General features: G+C 33.8%; 1 protein-coding gene across 2 annotated transcripts in view; it reads left to right on the forward strand.

Moving 5' to 3' along the window:
- NCAM2 (neural cell adhesion molecule 2) overlaps positions 1 to 22219 on the forward strand; it is a 496915-nt gene that overhangs the window by 281460 nt on the left and 193236 nt on the right. For both annotated transcript variants that reach the window (XM_032630637.1, XM_032630638.1), the window contains exons 2-5: positions 5185 to 5259; positions 8978 to 9184; positions 11115 to 11258; positions 17668 to 17805. In XM_032630637.1, coding sequence (XP_032486528.1) covers positions 5185 to 5259; positions 8978 to 9184; positions 11115 to 11258; positions 17668 to 17805 — 564 coding nt within the window. The remainder of the gene's footprint in view (positions 1 to 5184; positions 5260 to 8977; positions 9185 to 11114; positions 11259 to 17667; positions 17806 to 22219) is intronic.

Raw genomic sequence — 22219 nt, forward strand, 5'->3', positions numbered from 1 at the left:
TCCTCTAAATTCAATTTGTCATCCATCCTATCTTCTGACTAATCTTTACTAAATGCCAATTTTGTCATGTTGGTTTCTATTTATAAATAATTAATGGACAAAAATTTAAGTCCAGAAATTTTACCATGGCATTTGAGATCCTCCAATGTATTTTCAAAACTATTTCTCCAATTATATTACCAATATTCTACATGAGATCAACTTCATTTATATTGATCTACTAATTATTCCCTGAATATTCCTTGAACTTCTTTGCCTTACCTAGAATGTCTACCCTCTTTCTGTCCTTTTATTACAACATCTATTCCAACTTTTTTTTCAAGTTTTATTGCCCTCTATGCAGCATTCTTGATCATAAAGCTCATAATGGTCATAATTGATAAACATCATCTTGTTTTATCATTCTTCTTTTTATGTAGTGTTGTTGCCTTACCAAATAAATTAGAAATACTTTGACATTAGGAATTATAACTTATTATTTTTGTATACCATAGTATCTAAAAAGAGTGATTTGAAAAATTTATATATTCAATAAATACTTATTGATTTTGGTAAACAATTTTTAATTTACCCAACTCTACATTTAAGGTTATTATTACATATATTTCTTTGAAGATAGTTCAAAAAAGACAGATTTATCATGCCTCTAACTTTTCATTCTATGGGTTTAAAATGATTTCTTACTTTAATGAGACTCTCTTGCGGAGATACTGACTATCCAATCCCAATTCTAATACAAAAATATGATTTATTGATTGGTTTTAAGTAATGCCATCATTTAATCAATAATGTTGCTAATATCAAGTGATTCAATCTGTATAACATTATATCCTTCTCAATTTTCTTCAAAGTTATTATATCTATTCCAAATACCTAAGAAGAGCAAAATATCAAAATTAGATTTTTCAGCATCAGTGAATGCCATTCTATTTTTCGAATTCCACCCAATCCTATATAGAAATTTTGATTAGAAATATTTAGTATCTTTTTTTCTAAATGACGTAAAGGCCCCACATCACATCCACTTTCATTTGTTGTGCCTAAATTGAAACATCAGAAATGAATGAGAGATTAACTGGATAGATATAAATATATCAGTCCTGCCCAGCTTTCTCTGAATACAACTTTTGGCATTAGAAAATTATTTCATTTTCTTCTGACATTTGGGTCCAAAATGAGTCTGTTGGAGGTGGCCACAGGTCAGGAATGATCACAAGAAATGATGTTAAATCACTAGAGCAATGATTAAGGCATGACCTTAAATTTTAGTTCTTCAAGTTTTTCCTAATATGCACGTTTTAATGTATCTGTAGAGGTCAATTAGAGCAAACCTAGCCTTTGGGAAATGTATTAAACTAGAGAATTATGTTTTCTTTTTATTATATACTTTTAATCCCTGATTTGTAGCCATGTGCCCTGACACCAAAATGCCCATAAAAATATGGTCTTGATTAATGGGTGAATTGATAATTTGTACTGAATAAAAAAAATTGCCAAGTATTTTAATATAAATTAATTAATTTCAAGCTTAATTTCATTTTATTGCAATGAATGTAAGTTATTTATTATACCCATCAGCAAATCTGTGTAAAATTGTTCAGAACTGTATTTGACTTTTAAAATGCCTACATCTTTCAAGTTTTGTCTTTTCTGTAAACTCCAAAGGTCAAAGGTGGGAATTACTTATGTAATAATTGGCAGACATTTCTCAAAACCTCTGATATCTTTAAATTCAATTTAAGTCAATGAAGTAATTCCAAAATTTTATATTGTCAGTACTGTCAAGTGTTCTGTACCTAGTGTACAATAAGCTCTTGGTAAGTATTTGTTCACTATTCTGCCATGTATTTATATATTATCAGTTTAGGAGAAACAGAAGTGAGGGTGACGAGCTTTCACTTCTAAAAATTCACATTTAAATATAGTAGAGAAGTGAATATCATTAACAACAATGTACATTTCATTTGTTTAGTGAGCATGTCTCTGGATCAAAGATATTTATTTGTTGATATTATAGATGGAACTATCCAAGAATGTTTTGTAAATTTATTGATATTTTAGTTTGATTTTGAAGATAGAATGTAGCCAGCAGTGGGGAGATAAGAGAAAGGGAGATGAAGGGAAAGGAAATATTTTGAGCAAACACACATTGGTGAGGAAGTGTGAGTCAGTGGAGAAGTGGGGGATGATTAATTGTAGCTGTCTATAGCCACAAAAGCATTAAGGAGTAATTGGAAATAAACTTGGAAAAGTTAGTTTTCTTTCTATGAAAATGTGTATAATGTTGATAATTAATTGGACAAAGCAAATGCACTTTGAAGATTTTTGAGTAGGCAGGTAAAATTGAACAGTTTTAGAAACGTATGCTTGCAGCAGCCTGAAAAAATGTTCCCATGGGAAGAAACGTTGAAGAGATAAATGTCAGAAAAAGAAATATAGAATTTGATACATCACTATCTCAGAGTAAAAGAAATATCTCAGGTTAAAATTAATGAGTGCATGTATTAGGGAAACAGTGTTGGAAATAAACAAGAATGCATACATGTAATGTTTCAGAGGTTATATCCAAGATTTTACAATTGATTGGTGATGAACAAAAATGGAATAGTGAACAGTGAGCAATTTTTGGTGGAAGGGGAAGGGTTTAGTTTGCACATGGAGAGTTTGAAATTAAAATATGCTATCCAATTGAATGCTAGTTGAGGATTAGAAATTGCAGGATTAGACTTTGGGAAAGCACAGACTGAAGATCCAAAGAGAAAAGGAAGTTGATGCCATGAAATAAGGTGATGTCTTAAAGGAGAAAGTAAGAGGAGTGAAAAGAGAATGAGAAACTGAATCACAATTCCCTTTTTTCTTTCAATAATATAACCTCTTTTCTGCCTCTTTCCCTTCTATCCATAAGTATGAGTAAACTTTCCCCAATTTATAAAATCCCTGACCACATGCCCAGAATTGTGGATCCCCAAAACCCTGTACATCTTTATAGATTCAAGTTTCTTAAGAGAACAATCTCAAATTCCTTGACTTTTTCTGCAATTTCCCTCTATTGTCCTCATTACACTTAAACTAAGTTCATCAAGGGGATTCGTTGCTTCTCAAAGAAAAAGTCCTATTTTGTCAATTCGCACTAGAATTGACATTGTTTATAGTAGATACTCTCTTGTTTCTTCTAGTTTTCTCCTTATTCTTTCTGAATTCTTTGCTCTTCTTTACATGTTTCTCTCTGATATATTAGACTTACTAGAACACTTTTTGAGCCCCTATAATGTGCCAAGTACCCTCTGAGTGTTGATGAAATTATCAATAAAAATAGGACCAAGACCGACATGAGAGAACATAGCCATGCAGCCCATCCTGTTTCTCAGGGAGGTTTCCAGAAAAAGAAGGAATTCATCGGTCAGGTATGGGACGTTCAAGGAAATATTTTAAAGAGCTTAAATAGCATGTTTGATGAGTTTTTCTTGAGAAATATTTTCTTCTGTTCTCATATTTTTTGATTTCACATTTTATTTCTTTAAACATTGTCAACATAGCTATGTTACAGTCTTAGTCTAATTCCCTGTTTTGAAATTTCATGGGTCTATTTCTCCTCTAGGTTATTTCAACTAATTCTTGCTCACAGTGCCTTATTTCACCATGTATTTTATAATGTCAGAATGTGAGTTTAGGTTAAAGAGAGGTTCATTTATGAAAATCTTGGGGAGTCTGGGCCTATTAGATAGCTCTTCTGAATTTTCTGAAGGGCTTTTATGTTTGCTTCTGCCATTTAGCTGTGAGCCCTACATGTGAGAGTGCTTCTTAATTTAATTTTCAGCTTGGGGTTTCCCAAGGAACATGTATCTGCAATTTTAAAATCCCAAACCTGGAATATGGCAGAACTATGGTTAACCTATTTAAGAAGAAACATTTGTCCGTTACACAGGCCAGAAAAGACAGCTCTCCTTGTCATTCCCTTTTGTCAGTAGGCTAATTTATTCTATACCCTTCTTATACTAAGGGTGAATCTTATCCTGGTCTAGTGTTTGGTGTTCTGTAGCATCCCCTCTTCTAGTCAAGCTTGGATCCATTCTCTGCAATCTGTGAGCCTTTCAGTTACTATGAACCACAAATTCCCAGTGTAGGCTTGTACTCTAGTTTTTAGATTTTTCTTCTTCTTCTTTTTTTTTTTTTTCCTTGAGGTGCCATTACTTTCCTGAAAGGTTAGCTATGTATTTCGGGGGGAAAAGGATGTGGAACAGGGTTTTGGGGAGTGGTAACACTATCTTGTCCACCATATTATTAGAAACATAAATCGTTTAATTTATGTTAAAACATAATTTTACTTATCTTCTAAAGTTTTAGGATATTCTGCTGTTTTATTTCAAATTTGACAACAAACTTTTTGAACATCTCCTCTATTTTATTGCCATTGCCCTGGTTACTTCACTTATTTATCATGTGGAAAAAAAAAAAAATGCTTATTCCACTTTCCTTATGTGGTAGTACTCCCTCTCTTCCCTGTGTTTGTCTCCTTTTTTTTTTTTTTTTTTGCGGTACGCGGGCCTCTCACTGTTGTGGCCTCTCCCGTTGCGGAGCACAGGCTCCGGACGCGCAGGCTCAGCGGCCATGGCTCATGGGCCCAGCTGCTCCGCAGCATGTGGGATCTTCCCCGACCGGGGCACGAACCCGTGTTCCCTGCATCGGCAGGTGGACTCTCAACCACTGTGCCACCAGGGAAGCCCTGTTTGTCTCCTTTCATGGAAATATTTTAGTAAGTAGTCAAAAGGTATTTGACTTAAATTTTTAATTGTTGTAATAACAGTGTAGGATTTACTCTTTTTAAGCAAGTTTACAAAATTTGAGCAAAAATTTTACGTAGCTATTGTCCAATCTGGTAGTACACAGAATGCCTAGTCTGTGAATATGGAACAGCTGTCTATGAATTTGATCATTTTCTTAACTAAAAATTTCAACATAGCTTGAATAAGTCCTGTATTTGGTCTGTTTGTAAGGTGCATAATAATATAATGTATATAATTTGTTAAATTGTATTTTACAAAACTTTCATTTCTCTTTACAGGTAATAAAAGCATAAGAGGGTAAATAATTGCTATTTCAATCATGTGGTATAGACACCATGTATTAAAATCTTAGTATTCATGTTTAAAACCATAATTAATTTTACTCAAATATTTTTTTCAGCTCTTCTTCAAGTGACAATTTCACTTAGCAAAGTAGAGCTTAGTGTGGGAGAATCTAAATTCTTCACATGTACAGGTATGTATTTCTACAAATATTTTCAGATAACTTGTTTTATTCTTTATTAATATAATATATTGACTAAATTTAAGTAGTTAAATGTCAATTCTCTAGAAATAAAATTGTATATTATCATTTGGCTTATAATGATTGGAAAAGTGTTAATGAACATATTTTACATATTAAACACTGAATTTTATTTGTTGCTTTCAAGTTACTAATTTTGACTACTAAATAAACTATTTTGAAAATAACTTATCAAATATAGTGTATGCAAGATAACTTTTACATCAATTTAAATATTATTTCTATCTAAATAGTAACCTTAGTGTGAATGTAAATGTTATAATTTAACCATTTTTGTAAATATGCTATGAATAAGTTAGATATGGCACCCTGCATTATAGTTTCACAAAGCATATCACATCCTTCCTTACGGAAAGTGACCTTTAAAAAGTAGATATTTAATCAGCAAAGGTTTTGCAAGATTTTTGTGACTATTAATTAGAAGTATTATATATCATAGTGCCTATGGGAAATTATTATGGACCTCATCTAGTTTAATCATGCACATGTAGAATTCTTCTAGAAGATATTAACTACTTAAGCAACAAATTCCTATTCAACATATTGTAAAACTCACAAATGAGCACATTCTACTGCTGTTTAGATTCATCATATTCATTTTCATCATACCAGTCTTCATATATAAAGTTTTTCAAATATTAATTTAGTGCCAAAATTTAAATTCATCATATTCATTTTCATGCATATAAGCCTACATATATAAAGTTTTAAAAATATTCATTTAGTGACAAAATTGCTTTTTAGTATATTCTAAAATTGTTTCCATTCCTGATTATACTTAGCAATTCAAAACTGGATTAAATAGGCATTTCTGACATAAAATGCATTATAAAAGTTGTCTTCAGAATGGCATGGCTTATTTAAATTATTATGACAATTAAAAAAATAGAAGCAGTGATAATAACATATCTAAAAATAATATCAGATAATATGAACAACTAATTGAGGCCATGATTCTTCACATATTTGCCTTCTTAATAAAGGTCTGAATTGATAGGTCTTGTTGACATGTTTTTATATATTGGCAAATGTAAAAGCAGAGAGTAGGGGAGAGACCGGTTCAACATCATTTACTATGTCAGTACAGCTTTGGCATAAGAATATAGTTCATTGTTTCTAAACCCTATCCATATTTTATATGCACAAATGCACACACACAACTCAATTAAATCACAAGATCACAGAATAATGAAATAGTTTAAAAGTGAATTGAAAAATAAAATTGTATTATTTTCTTGGATTTGCGTTATCTTTGTGATATAAATTATATGATGTATATAATTCATAAGGTCAAATTAAGACATAATTTAAAAGTACGAATTAACGTCATTCAGTGGTGCTGAGTTTTGCCCTTAATAATAAGGCAGAACAATTAAACATTTTTTCCTTTTATATAAAGACGTATAATCAAGAGCTGTACTGTTGTCATGGAAGTGGCCTTATTTATCTTAAATACAATAGTAAAGCAAAAATCTAAAAATAAAGATGTGGGAAACCAATGCAAATCAAAACGCTTGCATGTACTTTTCTATCACAATGGTGACTATGTTGATATGATTCTAAAGTTTCCTGAACACAGACATCTAAAACTCAATAAAATAAATATGTCTTAAAATTCAACTAGAAGTTAGTCATGTTACTGACCTGGGTTCTTGGACTCTTTAATCAATAGAAATTGGTAAGAGACCAGAGGGGGAATTCAGGTAGGGCTTTGTAGGGACTCTTGATGCAGCACAAGGGAGTGAAAACAAGTAGCAAGTTCCCTTGCTCGCTCCCTGAGGTGGAGTGAGCTGATCCCTTAAATGGGATGAGGGTAATGGTGGATCAGTGGGTCCGGCTGGTGGGCTGGCTTAGGTTTAGTGGTCTGCCCACCCCTTGGTGATCTGCCCACCTCCTTGGTGGTGCTGTGTGCAGGAATCACGCATAGTTCGGCATAGTACCATGCTTTTGCTCCCAGCACCTCAGATGTAGCAGTTGGGATTTGGCCTTTTTGTATCTTGTTCATAATTTGTCCCAGCTGGACATGCTTGCAGTTATTTTTAGTCCCTTATAGTTTCTTTGTATATTGTTGCGCCAGGAGAGGTTTGTTCAGGTGCAAGCTCTGCAGCAAAGTGTCCCAGGTCCCAGGACCCAGCCTAGTTCAGTCATACCCTCACAGAACTAAATAAGAATGTGTCATGTATAGCAAATGAATTTTTATATTACATTTTCAAGAAAATAAGTTTAATGCTACTTATTAATTAATCCAAGAGCCCAGTCTTTTCAGTAAAATAACATGCAAAGTTTTATTGGAAATTATTATTTGAGTTGCCAGAAAAAAGAGAATTATGACTGCTGTATGAAAATACAGAATAAACTCTCCATGAAATTTTATTCCATATCATTAAGAATGAAAATGTCCAAAATATTTCACAGAATATCCTGCATAATTTACTGTATAAAATGAGGTTTTCTATTGCTGAAACTTAAAGTAATGCACATTTAAATTATTCTTTTGTAACTTCTTGATAGAGGAGGGAATTAAAACAAATACCTCCCCCAAATGAATTATCCTGTAACTACTATGGTTTTATGGTTCTGTTCAGAAAAACTGAAGATAACATAACTAAGATTCATTTAAGATTTAACTAAACTTCTTTCATACTTTTTTTCTCCATCGTGTCTAATTTGATATAGGAAGGAAGACAATTTGTTTCTAAAGCCATATCTTGGAAAAAAAATGAGAAGGAATAATTTTCTTATAAAAGGTCCTGAAGATGTTATATAACTTTATGCATTTTCTCCTGATACTTTTGAGTTAATAGTGTATGCAGCTTCCACAAATTATCTCTCAAGTAATTAGGTGAAATACATCCTTTTGGTGACTAAAAGCAAACACAGGAAGCTTCAGCTTTTACAAAGAGGATAATAACCTAGATTCTGAATTGGAAAACTTAAATAAATGTTTACCCTGTAATGATTTGGTTGTAATTGCCTAGCACTATAAGTATCATTTCGATGCATTCTAATTATCATATGATTAAATAGTTAACAGTTTTAGATTAAAATGGTGAAACTACTCATCTCAGTTGGGAAAAGAGAAGATTAGGGCTCCATTTAAAAAATAGTCATTGGCCTTATCTATACAAGTTTAACAACTTGGGAAATTAATTCAAAATTCTGTATTAACAAAAGCCAAAGTTTATTTCATAAATGATTTACGTTGTTATGAGCTCTGCTGTATCAGGGGAAAAAGTGCTATTTCCTGACCCTAGCAAAAAGAATTGAGCAGGTGAAATCACGTTAGTAATCGTGTTTCTGTTTCGATTATGCCTATTAAGTAGAATTAATGTTGGACTCAGCTGCCAAGGCACTTTCAGTACTTGTGTAGTAATAATCCATAGATTTCCGTGGTAAAGTTTACACTCTCATAGCTTAAATACAATACTGGAATACTCAAATGAGATTGAAACCTCAATGTTGGATAAATAAGGATAACATGTGTGCTAGCATTTGTGTTTACTTTCGATATTGTAAGATTTTCAGACTTCCAGTCTTCCATTTACATTTTTTTCTAAATTGTTAAAGTTGTTACACGATAGTAAATGCCAGTGTCAAAACAAACACTTGGAACATATTTTCAAAATTTCTTTTCCATGGCTCTTTGCAGCAGTTGGTGAACCTGAGAGTATAGACTGGTATAATCCTCAAGGAGAGAAGATAATTTCAACACAGAGGGTATCAGTGCAAAAGGAAGGTATTAGATCACGATTAACCATCTACAATGCAAATATAGAAGATGCAGGGATATATCGTTGTCAAGCAACAGATGCCAAAGGACAGACACAAGAGGCCACAGTTGTTTTGGAAATTTACCGTAAGTCATGTATTTATAAGTTTTATTGATTGAAATTATACGTTCTTATAAAAAATACAAATTAAAATGTACTTAACAATAGAAACTAACACTCATTAAGAACTAACTATGTGATGGACAATGTGCTAAGACCTTTACAGATATCAGCTTATTTCTATTTTACCACAGTACATCTCTAAAATAAAATCTATAATAGGTTATAGTGGATTATAAATACATAGCCAATTCTGTTGGTTAAATAATATAGATGAAAATGTTTTAGTTTTTTGATGCCATTAAGAATCTGTTGGGTAAATAGAAACCAGTACTTTATTTAGTGATATAAAATTTATTGGGAGTGCTATTTTTCACTTTCAAAAAAAAAGATCATGACTAGAACAAATAAAATTACCTATGTGATAACAGTGACCAATCTAGAATGAGAACTGGGGAAGGGTCAGCTGACAGGCTTTAGACAGAGTAAAATCTGAAAACTCATCTAATGAAGAATAACATCTAACCAGATTCTTCAACTCCAGGCATTTTTAGTAGCAAGGTTTTCTATACTTACACTTCATTTTACGACTTGAGACTGATTGCTTCCTACATTCCTTTCCAACTTCTCACTTTTAGGAATTGTTAACCTGTTTAGGAACACTGAAGCTCATTGACTCCCAGGGTTTGAAACCAGGCTCTATCACTTACACCTGTGGCCTTGAGCAATCGTGTAACCTCTCTGTTTCAATTTCCTCATCTATAAAATAGATATAATTGTAGTACCCACATCATACATAGTTGCTTTGAGGACTACATTACCTCATGCTTAGAACTTTGCCTTACAATTAATTTGTAGTAGTTAGCATTTTACCAGTGAAAAATTATAAAAAGTTTTAGAATATTAGCTCATAAGACATCTCTTCCTTATAGCTTTGTTTTTGTTATTCTAGAAATAGCACATGGGGAGAAAAGGCCAAAGCAGCACCAGAGCAAGGCTTCCCTTAGATGAGTGGGGCGATCTGTTGGAGTATTGTTGCCCTCATTTTTCCTGATTTGACCTCTTTTTTTTTTTCTTTTTCCCTTCTGTTAGTTTCTAAGCTCCTCAAGGAAAGATGTTTTACTTATTTATATGACCATTTACTGTACCAATTTCATAAATAACAAAGAATTAAGTTGAAATCATCATTTCATAGACTAGTATCTGGAAAGAAGTGTCCTTTGAAATGATACAAAGGAAGATCCCTAGTGCTTTATTTGTGAAGGTAAAAAAAAAAAAATTTTCTTAGCAAGAACAATGAATTACTTTTGTGAAAGTTTCTCATCAAGCATAAATATCCATATTCATGCATTCATTCAGTACACTTATTGTATGTCTACTGCATGGCAGACAATATTCTAATTCCTAAAGACATTAGTGACTGAAACAGAAAATATCACTGGCCACTTGGTGCCAACATTTTAGTGTGTAGAGACAGACAAAAAGTAAGCAAAAACTAGTGCTTAAATGCTAGATATATATGCTATAGAATTCTATAGGAAAGAAATTAAGTGGTTTAGAAACATAGGGAGATGGCTATTTTATATGTGGAGGTTGAGCAGAAATTTGAAGGAATTTAAGAGAGTACAAATGCCCCAGAATGAGAACAAATCTGGAGTGTTCAAGGAACTGCCCAAAGCAGCAGCTAGGAGGAGAGAAGAAAAATTGGGATCAGAATTGTGGGGCAGACTCCAGTTCATACAGGACTTAGTTTGGCATTGTAAGGACTTTGGATTTTATTCTCAGTGAGTTGGAATTTATTGGGTAGGAGAATTAGATGATCTGGTTTAAGGTTTAAAAGGATTTAGATTTACCTAATTATTTTATTACAGCATCAATAAACACGGATTCTGAAATATGCTATTGGAAGAAATAAGCACTAATACTTGTATGGTTTGTTTTACTTTCTTCATACAGAAAAACTCACTTTCAGAGAAGTGGTGTCTCCTCAAGAGTTCAAACAAGGAGAGAATGCAGAAGTGGTTTGCCGAGTCAGCAGTTCGCCTGCACCTGTTGTCAGCTGGTTGTATCATAATGAGGAAGTCACCACTATTTCCGACAGTTAGTATTTTGGTAACTCTCTAAGTTATATGTTCTAAAAATATTGCAATTTTTTAAAAGACTGAATCTACCTAAGTAAATATAGCAATTAGATTGTTTGAACCTAAGCCTCAAATAACTGTTTTGTGAGAACCTCAGAGCTCTAAACTAGAGGTTGGCAAACTATGGCCCTCAGGCTAAATTCAGCTCCTCTGCTGTTTTTTTAAGGTGTTATGAAAATTCAGCCAAACCCAATTGTTACATATTGTCTATGGCTACTTTGGGAACAAAGCTGAACAGCTGTGACACAGATGGTTTGTCCTACAAAGCCTACAATAGTTATTTTCTGAAGATTACAGAAAAAGTTTGCTGACTCCTGCTCTAGATCAAGAAAAAATTATATACAAACAGTTCAAGGATACTAAACAAATAAAGGAATCAATCCTGATCTATTGAAATTTTACATATTACAATTCAAACAATCCCATGGGCTTATTATGTGTAAACTTATAATAATATCTATATGAATCCTATTTATTTTTCTGTCACTGTTCTTTCAAAGATACCTACATATTCTAAATATTATGATAAGATGAATATGGATAATAGAAAGAAGAGTACATTCATTTCAATTGTCTTCATGATTTTGATTCAGACTGAGCTGAAATTCCAGAATAAAATGACATCTGAAATTGATGCATGATTTGCTTACATTATGCTACTTTATCATTGTGAATTGGGAGCATTTTCGATTTAGAATATTTTTCATTGCACTTACATTGCAGAGAGGTACAAAATAATTGAATCTTTTAAAATACTTTCTATCTTGGATGATTTTGTTTTGTGTTTCTAAGAGATGAAACTTCTACAACATAAAGGAGAGAAGGCAGAGGGTTTCTGTTTTTGAATATGTACAGAGAAAGTATCATGATGATGATAGTAATTTTTTTTTTAATTTTGAGAGAATTTTTCTGGACTTGGCATTTTCACTGCTTGTCAGTTATTTACTAAAACTCTTTTTTCTATTATAGTAAGTTAATGAGATATAATACTTTATTTCCTCTTACTTTATTTTCAGAAAACTGCTTTAGGTCTTACTAATAAATTTCATGAGTAAATTGTACAGTATATTTTATGCTTTCTTCCCCTCAATAATAAAGAAAAGTCAATTCTTTCATAGCAGTTAAATGACAATGTCTAAACATTTTCAGATTACCTACATCTTAGGCTTCAAGTGTACATCTGGTTTACTGTAAACCATAATTACAAGATGGTTTTGAAATGAGTTTTATTTTTTAAAAGACAGTTAAATCGATGCTGACTGTAGGCCTCTGGGCAGAGATTGTGTGCAACAGGCACTGGCAAGATCTTGACTGAATGTGCCCAGGGCATCAATCAGCATCTCCATCTTCCCTGAGCAGATGATCCCCCCAGTTAAGTAGCCAGATGGAATTCAAGCCTAAAGACAGTTCATTCATTGGCATCCATGGACACTGGAGGTTGCCCTATAATATCTACTTTTTGTAATTTATTTGGGGATAAAATCTAATGATTAATTGTCTGAAAAAAGAAAAAAGACAGTTAAATCCTCAAAGCAAAGATGGATGGTCAAGTACAGTGCTGATGGAGGAGTGATGCTTCTATGCTACAGCTTACACATTTTTCCCAGTATCCATGGATGAAATGCTGTGAAGTTGGAATTCCATTACGGCTCTACTCTTTCCTTGTCCCTAAAGCTTCAAACAACTTTTCTAACTGCTCTGTACCTAATTCGGATTCTTCATCCATAAACAGTAAATTACTATATGCATTTTGAACAACGGTTTGAGTTTTAGGTAAGATAGGCTCATAAATATTTGTTAACTGAATGAATAAAATATTTGACTCTATATCAGATTCTCAATAAATAACATTTATTTTTCTTGTTCCTTCTCATTGAGCTTTTAATTCTTGGGAATCAGTTAAACATAGAAACAACGCTGAGTTGCAGGAAGGCAAAATAGAATTTTTTTAAAAGGACGTAAAATTTGTTCTGACTTTGGGATGTAAAGGATGTAGGGGAATTGTGAAGATGAACAAACTTTTCTAACCTTTTAATATTTGAGAAACTTGCCACATACTTCATTATCAAACACTTTTTACATTCATAACAGATTTATAAGAAGTAATATTCTTCAGATTTTTATACTTTATGTGATCCTTTTATTAAAACTAATGAAATAAGATTAGGTTTACAACCATGAAAGGAACATATATGGGGATTTAGAATAATGCAGTGTGTACAGATAACTTTCTGAAGCCTTAGTGTGGCATAGGAATAAAGTTTAAAGTCTCCATATGAAACAATGAAGGTTTGGAAATGTCCATCTTATTAACTATGCTTTTGGTAGCAGCTGTGTGACAAATATGCAGAATTAATGTTCCCACAGACTACTCAAAGTGGAGGTTTACCATGTTGTTTGTTGAAAGGAAATCCATATGCTAAAGAATCCAAGTATTTAGGGAGTAAAGGTGACATTTTGTTATAAAAGTTGAATATCCTGACTTTTAGTCTCAACCCTGATGGAAGGATATGCTATTGCAGTTGCCATTCTACCTCAGCCATTTTGAAAGTTATCTCTGAAACTTCCTAAATGTTTTGAGCATTTTCTAATGAAGTACCCTTTTGGCACCAAAAACTATGGGTAAAATCATCTTGTTCAATAACATTTGTATGAAATCTACTTCCAGTATAAAAAGTCATTCAACAGTTATTGAACACTTAGTATATTTCATCTAGTGTACTAGAAGGTGGCGCTTCATAGTTAAAACGATGAACAAGTCCACTACCCTCAACATATTAATAATCTAGTGGAAAAAATCAATCAATGAAAACAAGATATATTGAGGTATATGATAAGGAAAGTGCAGTGAGAGAAGATGATAAAGAAAGAGCACCTGAACTAGTTAGCGCAGAGGAGAGTGTTCAAGGTGCCTTCTGAGAGAGAAAAGCAACCCTTAAAGATGTAAAGGGATTAGCCAGCTAGAGAATGGTGGGGACTTTTCAAGAGGAGAGGCACCATATGCAATGGCCCAGAGGTGAAAGCATGAGTGGCACGTTTCAGAAACTGAATTAAGTTCATTATAACTAGAATTTATGAATAAGTACAACTAGAACACTTACAATAACTAGGATTTGTAAATAAAGACTAATAAGAAAGGAAACTGGAAAAGAAGGTTGAGCCAAGTTAATATGGCCTTGACGTCTCTATTGAGAAGTTTAGAATCTATCCAAAGGTGACATCACTAAAGGGTTTTAATTAAGGCAGTAACATGACCTAATATATATTGAGAAGGATATCAGTGCTTCAGTGAGGAGAATGAACTGGATGAGAGTCAAGGCCAAGCTCCAGGCAATGAGAACAGTTCAAATCCAAATGAAATAATTGCTGAGGGAAAAGTAGATTCTAGACTAAGAAATGATAAAGGGAGAAGTGATAGGATATGGGTTTGATTTGACATGCACACTAAGAGAGATGGAGAAGTCAAAGATGACTCAAGGAATTTGCTTTGGGCAACTAGCTCAATGTAAAGACCTGTGAAGACAGAACTGGAGAGTACCGTATGAGAAATTTCAGGTGGAGCTAGTGAGCCAAATTTTAAACATGCTGAGATTGAAGTATTTACAACCCTTCTAAGTTCGTACATCTGGTTGACTCTTGCACAATTCTGGAATCACAGGAATCATCTGGTCTGAAGAAAAACTGTGAATCATCAAAATATAGGTTGAAGGTATAGGAGTAGATGAAGCAAACCATTCAGTGGCTATGGAATGAGAAGAAAAGGGGACTTTTAAAAAATAACCTGCTTAAAGAAACATAAAGCAGACACCTTATTGTGTATTATTTGATTTCATTTATTTTCTTACTGCAATAATGAAAATGTGGATGTCTGTAAAACTGAGATGAATAGATCATCTCTAATAGTTAAATAGTTCCAATATACATAGTTATGTGTGATTGATTGAAGCAGTGCCTTCTTCAAATGCTTTTTGTAAATACATATTAATAATGTTCTTTGGTTTGAGAGTTCGCTAACATCATTCCATGGACTTTACACATATACTTCGAATTTTTAGTTAAGGATGATACATATTTTAGTGAGTTAGAAAATATAATATTACAATGATTTAGTTATGACTCGTTGCATCCCTCTCTAAATTTGAACTTTTTAATTCATACAGTTGACCCATGAACAACACAGGGGTTAGGGTGCCAACTCGACATGAAGTCAAAAATTCAAGTATAATTTATAGTTGGTCCGCCTTATCCGAGATTCCTTCATATCTGTGGTTCAGTTCTGCATCCTCAGATTCAGTCAACTTCGGACTGTGTAGTACTGTATTTACTATTGAAAAAGATTCCCATGTAAGTGGATCTGCACAGTTCAAACCTGTGTTGTTCAAGGATCAACTGTAATTGCTGCTCATTCTAATTTCCAGCAACACACTTGAATAGTTTTTTTACATTTACTTTGAAATATCATGCATTTTTAAGAGTTCTGAGTTATTCCAGGACTTATTATAAGTTATATTTCTTGCAGATTGCCTTTCTTTCTCTCCAGTCTCTTCTTTGGTGAGAAAATTTACCAGGGGAAAGCATCTGCGTAAACATTTTTGTATCTCTTCTTAGCGTCACTCAAAAGGTGAAATAAATATTTTGGGAAAGTTTATACTTCCTGGGCTGAATATTATGTATCTGTAGCCTTGTAACTGGTATTTTCTTTCTGAGGTAGCCTCAGAATCTACACATTTCCATTCCTTATTAACTGTCTCTTAGGCAATCAATAACCACATGCTCACCTATTTTAATGACCTTCTATAGTCTGATAACTTCCTTATCTGTATTTAAAACCCAAACTTCTACTTTGACTTAAGGAATTGCTGTGAAAAATGAACCCCAAATACGAATGGCTTAATGTCATAGCAATTTATTTCTCACTCATGCAAAGTCCAATTGGCAGCAGGGGGAGAGGCAGGATTCTACCCTTCCATCCTTTCAGTGATCCAGGTTGAGAGAGGCTGGACCATTTTCTCATGTGGCTTCTGTGTTTGCCCTAATACCTCTATTAAGCCAGCAGATAGGGGAAGAGCAATAAATACTGGAACAGTCCCCAAAAGTAGCTTTAACAGTAGATATCCAGAGGTGGGTACCTTAAATTAATGACATTTCTACCTTACCAAAAGTCCCAAAGGGGTCAAGGATGTTTTCTCTTATTCATCAATGTATCCAAATACAGTACCTAGCAAACAGATGATGTTTGATGATATCTATGGATGAATTGATTAGTGAAATTTAGGATATTACATTTTTAACATGTTTCAAACAGAACTGGATATGAGAACATTCTTTACTTGATAGGAAGGGGAAAGGTGTTAAGACTGCAAAGACTGCAACAAAATTGTGATGATTAAAACCTGAGCCAGGCATTATGGAAAATACTGTCAGGCTGAGATGCTACTTAGGCTAGCCAGGTTATGGTTAATGCATGCCCTATAATCAGCTAATGCATGCCCTATAACAGCTTAGTTTTGTATTTATGCATGTGCATATACTCACACATAAAATGGAATCAATGTAAAATTAATGAAGTCTAATCTGTTCCTTCCTAAAATGGATTATCTTGCATTTAGAAAAAAAATCTTTCAAATAAATCTGAGATATGACCATTTCATATGCCCTCTACATGACTTGAATATTATTATATATTTTAGCTGCCTTCTCAGGGTATGTGCAATTATTAGTTTAATTATTGTGTGAGGAAGGATATTCAATCAATTTTCTAACCCTTTTCCTTACCCAAGTTGCTACATATTTACAGTCAAAACGTCTTTGTGTCTGCTATATCTGATCTCTCGGCTTTGTTCTTTTGTGTATTATTTCTGCATTCAAAGTACCAAGGGGGAAATAATAGCCTAACCATTTTATGTGGAAATAAAGTCTTGAATGTATTGGTTTTTTTTGTTTGTTTTTTTTTTTTTTGCGGTACGCGGGCCTCTCACTGTTGTGGCCTCTCCCGTTGCGGAGCACAGGCTCTGGACGCGTAGGCTCAGCGGCCATGGCTCACGGGCCCAGCCGCTCCACGGCATGTGGGATCCTCCCAGCCCGGGGTGCGAACCCGTGTCCCCTGCATCGGCAGGCGGACTCTCAACCACTGCGCCACCAGGGAAGGCCTTGAATGTATTTTTGAAAAAAAATGTGTAAGCAGGCAGTGTAGAGTGGAAAAATTGAAGTCATGAAATTATATTTTACTTTCAAATTTGAATTTGTTTGTTGATGAAAAGTTTGATAGTGTCAGACAAGTTCCATATTTTAACACTTAGCAATTTAAAGCATGTTGGACTCTACCTTCAATTACTGATATCATTTCCTCCCCTTTGCTTACCTTACAGATCGGTTTGCTATCTTAGCCAACAATAATTTGCAGATTCTCAACATCAATAAAAGTGATGAAGGTATATACAGGTGTGAAGGAAGAGTGGAGGCTAGGGGAGAAATTGACTTCCGTGATATCATCGTTATTGTTAATGGTAAGCAGATAATAATTAGTATGCATCTTTGTGTTGCATTCAGCAATATGTTTATTAAAAGGGCAACCATGTAAACTCAGCACTCAAGACGTCCCTAATGAACCTCTTCTATACCTAGAGGAAATCTCCTCAGCTCTAGGGTAGCATCTGTTACATTGTATTACAGCCTCAAGGGCAGGAGGACTTATTTAACATTGTCATCCTCCTTTACCAAGAGCCTATAAGGGAGTAGTTGCCTTTTTCTGGCTTTGTAGTTGTTGAAAGTATGTCAAATGAAATACAGTAAAGTATGATACTAGATTTTACTTTTAAATTACATTAATTACTTGCTTCAACTAATTAACAGTATTTGCAAGTTTTACCAAATTAAATAATTGAATACATAGTTACCCTTTGAAATATTAATTATTAGTAGTAGTAGTAGCTAAGTTTATGACATCAAGATTACATCTCTTCCTCCAAATTTGGCTTCTTTACTCTATTGCATGCCTGGGTTAACATGACATTCTGTGAGGCAGAAGATAGATTAATGTTATCCTAGTTATCTCCATTTTGGTAATCCAATGTGTCACCAAGATGCGCACTGTATTTCTTTAACATCTATCAAATATACTCTATTTTCCCTACCATGCTTTCCATGAGTGATGCCCTTTCCAATTCTTTTGTATTTTTCTTGTGTGGCTGTAAGTTGTTTGTTTTCTCTACTCTCAATTTCACAATTCCAACTTTCTGTCCTATCAACCTTTCAACACTTAAAATTGTCAGTGTTTCCCATTACCTTCAAGACAAAATAAAAGCCACTCTTCATGGTATGGGAAGTTTTTTATGATCATCAGCTACCTTCTCTAACCATCCGCTCATAGGTAGCCCGTGCTTCAGCCATATGGAAATACTAGTAGTAGCACCACACAAATGCACTTTGACTTTTTTCTTCTGTTTTAAAATAAATTAGAAATAACCATAATCACAGGATTCTAGAAGCAGAATGTAATTTGTTCTTTCTGGAATAGACAAAATATGAATTTAAAGAGTTAGCAATGAGTTTTCTATCACTTAAGGCTGGGAAGGGGAAACATAAATCAGTATCTTCTTCCATATCCTATGCACCTCCCACCATGATCTATCTCTCCAGTTTCTTGAAGAGACTGGAGATCAACACCAGGAATAGCATATAGATCTAAAAGAGTTATTTGTTTTTTTCCTTTCCTGGAGTGAAGGTATTTTAACCACAAAATTCATGCTGAAAGGTAAAGAGAATATTAAATCACTGAGAATTTTTTCTCTCCTTCTCTAAGTCTATAATTAATTGAGATGTATGGATAACATAATGGAATAGACCAGATGGTTATTAGGCAGGTGGCTAGAAACTGCACATGCTCATGGGTGAGTCCAAAGTGCCAGGCCTTCTGAGAGAAGACTTTGAGAGCCTTTTTTTGGTGTGCAGAATCTGGTATTTATCGAGTGCTATCGTCGATGGAAGTTTTGGCCTTCAGCCCAAGAGGAAGATTTCAGTGCATGAAGAATAGGTTTAAATATGGAGATGAGTACTATGTTTGTAACTGTATCTATGTATCTATTTTTATATCTATAAGTATTTCTAATATCTTTCCCTCTTTATTATGTACAAGAAACAAAGGTAGCTTACAGTGGCTATTTAGTTTCTTCAGTATTAACTTAACCATCTACTGTCCTTTGTTTCCGAAAGAATCTACTGTCCTTTGTTTCCGAAAGAAATATACGTGTATTTTGTCACGGGCAAGACCTTGTGCTCAGTATGCTCTTATGAAAATGTGGGTTATAATATTAGTTAATAATATAAAGTTTTTACAAAAGGACTAAGTTTATAGGAAGCAGTATATAAATATGTACTATGCTGTATGTTATATATGTATGTATATGTAAAATTATGCATATATTTTTACACTAAAACATTAATTTGAGTCTGATGTGAAAAAGGAAACGTCATCTGGCAGGTGTAGCATATTAAGCCTTTATTATCCATTCTGCTATTGTAATTTCTACTTTAATATAGTTATAACATGTTCTAATCTATCTCCACACTAGATTATCTGTGAGTGTTTAAATGTGATTACATTTTTCTTGAAGGATTATTTGGGTATGAGTGGGTTCAATTAACAAAGTTTGAATCTTCAAGTCTATCATGATCTGCATTCAATCTGGAATATTTATTTCTATGTCTATACTTATTATTTTTGGGTTCATAAGGAGATAAACACTGGAATGTGTTCTTTGTGCAACTCACATCAATCATGTATGTAATATCCTGCTGTGACTGCATCACACTGGCCTCCAAAACAAACCATCCTCCTTCCACTCCCACTTTTCCTCTAACGGAATCAATTGTATGTCCTAATCTGACCTTCTTTACTAGAACACTGCTTTATCTCCACTTCTTCTTATTAGTCACATTTCCCTGTTATGGTCACAAACTCCCATATCTTAGAATTCCTGGAACGAATTTCTTCAAAGTAACAATGTTCACAAAAGCAACCATCGATTTATTCCCCTTTCTGGATGATGCAATTGGACCCTGTCAAGGGAATGCATTGACTAATGCCACTAGACAGCTGTGCTTTTCTCTCACATTTTGCCTTTACTTCAGTCAGGAAAATCATTCTCTCCAGTCTTATTGACTCTTGCCCTGCTTACCTACTCCTTTTAAATCTTGAGCCCTCTGTAAAAGTATCCTTTATTATTTACCTCCTACAAAACCTCTTTCAGACGTTCAATGAAAACTTTGAGGTTGCAAAAATTAATAATAAAATAAAAGCAACAACTTTATCCACATTATCTTATTTTTCTTCAGTTACAATATTTGACTTATTACATGATTTTCTCCCCAGTTTATAATGCATACCTCTCTCTTATTTGCTACTAATTTTTATTCTTGCTAATTTGGACTTTATCATGGACCTTTTTCAACTCCTTTCATCTCTAAGTATATTGAAGTCCCAACCAAATACTCCAGTCAACTGTTTCTTCACATTCACTGCTTTCTTGCCAAGTCCTGGCTCTGGAAGAAGCTCTTCTTTTTTCCATTGTTTGCTCTTTGCAACTTTTCCCTCACATTTCCTTTCTTCCAATGCATAGTCTATTTTTTCAACAATTAGTTAAAAGGTATCCTTACTAGTTTATAGTACCAGCCATACCAAATATTAAGGATCTTTTTTTTCCCTTAACTCCCTCTATGAATTTATTACGATATTTCTCAATGCCTGTGTATAGTTTTTCATAAATCTTTATTCCCCCTCCCTTTAAGAGGTTATACATCACTGCTCATTGCCATGTGAGGTGCGGTGCTTCCAGTGGAAGGATTATGCATCTCCACCCAATTGATGATATGACTTGCTCTGGCCATTGGCATATAAGCAAGCATGATATACACTATGGCTGAAATTAAGCTTCAAGAAGAATCACATATTACATCTCTTGTACTTTCCTTCTGCCATGAAACTAGCATGACCCTAACAGAGACTTCTCCTTTACCTTGGGCATCATGGAGAAGACACGTGGAGCAGAGTCACAGCTGATCTGCAGGTGCAAACACATAACATAAATAAGAAGTAAAACACATTTTTAAGCCCTGAGAGTTTAGAGTTATTTGTTATCACAGAAAAGAAGACAAATTCAATGCCAGTGGCTTTTTCTTACTTAAGGAATTTAAATGCTGTCTGACCTAGGAATACGTTTGAAATTACTTCCCTGAGTGTGCCTCAGACATCTTATAATCCCACTTTCCCCTGACAGTGATAATTTCTTACAATTTTTTAAATTACCTTATCAATATATTGGGAATTCAACTGAATGAATATTTTTGACTATAGTTTTGATGTTATTTTGTATTGCACTTATATATTTATTCAGCAGGTAAATGAGAAGTGCTGGCTATATTTTTCATACTTGTTAGGCTCAGAATACTAACAGATCTAATAGAGCATTGTATCCCTCAAGGCACTTACAGTTTTATCTCAAAAACTTAAAATAATCAACTTTCCTAAAGTCCCTGATTGTTTATGGTGCTGCTGAATACAAAAGCATATAGTAAGAGCATTTTTTATAGATATTTACAGCTTGTTTTATAATAAGAAGGGGAACCTAATGTAGCGCAAGAAGAGACTTGGTATTTGGGATAAATCTATTGATGAAAAAGTATTATTTTGTAGAACAAAGAGGGGAAATGTATTGTAGACAGATAAAATAGCATCTGCAAAAGCAAAAAGAGTGTAGGATGTGAGAAAAGATCTAATACCTTAACTGTTACAGGAATATGAAAGTTTTAGGGAGGGAGTGATGGTGATGTTAGCCAGTTGGTTTGGGGATTAGGTGGAGATGTAGCTGCAAAGCAGAAGGGGCCAGATAATGCGGGGCTATGGACTTTCTTCTAAGAGACAAA

The sequence above is a fragment of the Phocoena sinus genome, chromosome 4, assembly GCF_008692025.1.
Source record: "Phocoena sinus isolate mPhoSin1 chromosome 4, mPhoSin1.pri, whole genome shotgun sequence".
NCBI classification, from domain to species: Eukaryota; Metazoa; Chordata; class Mammalia; order Artiodactyla; family Phocoenidae; genus Phocoena; species Phocoena sinus.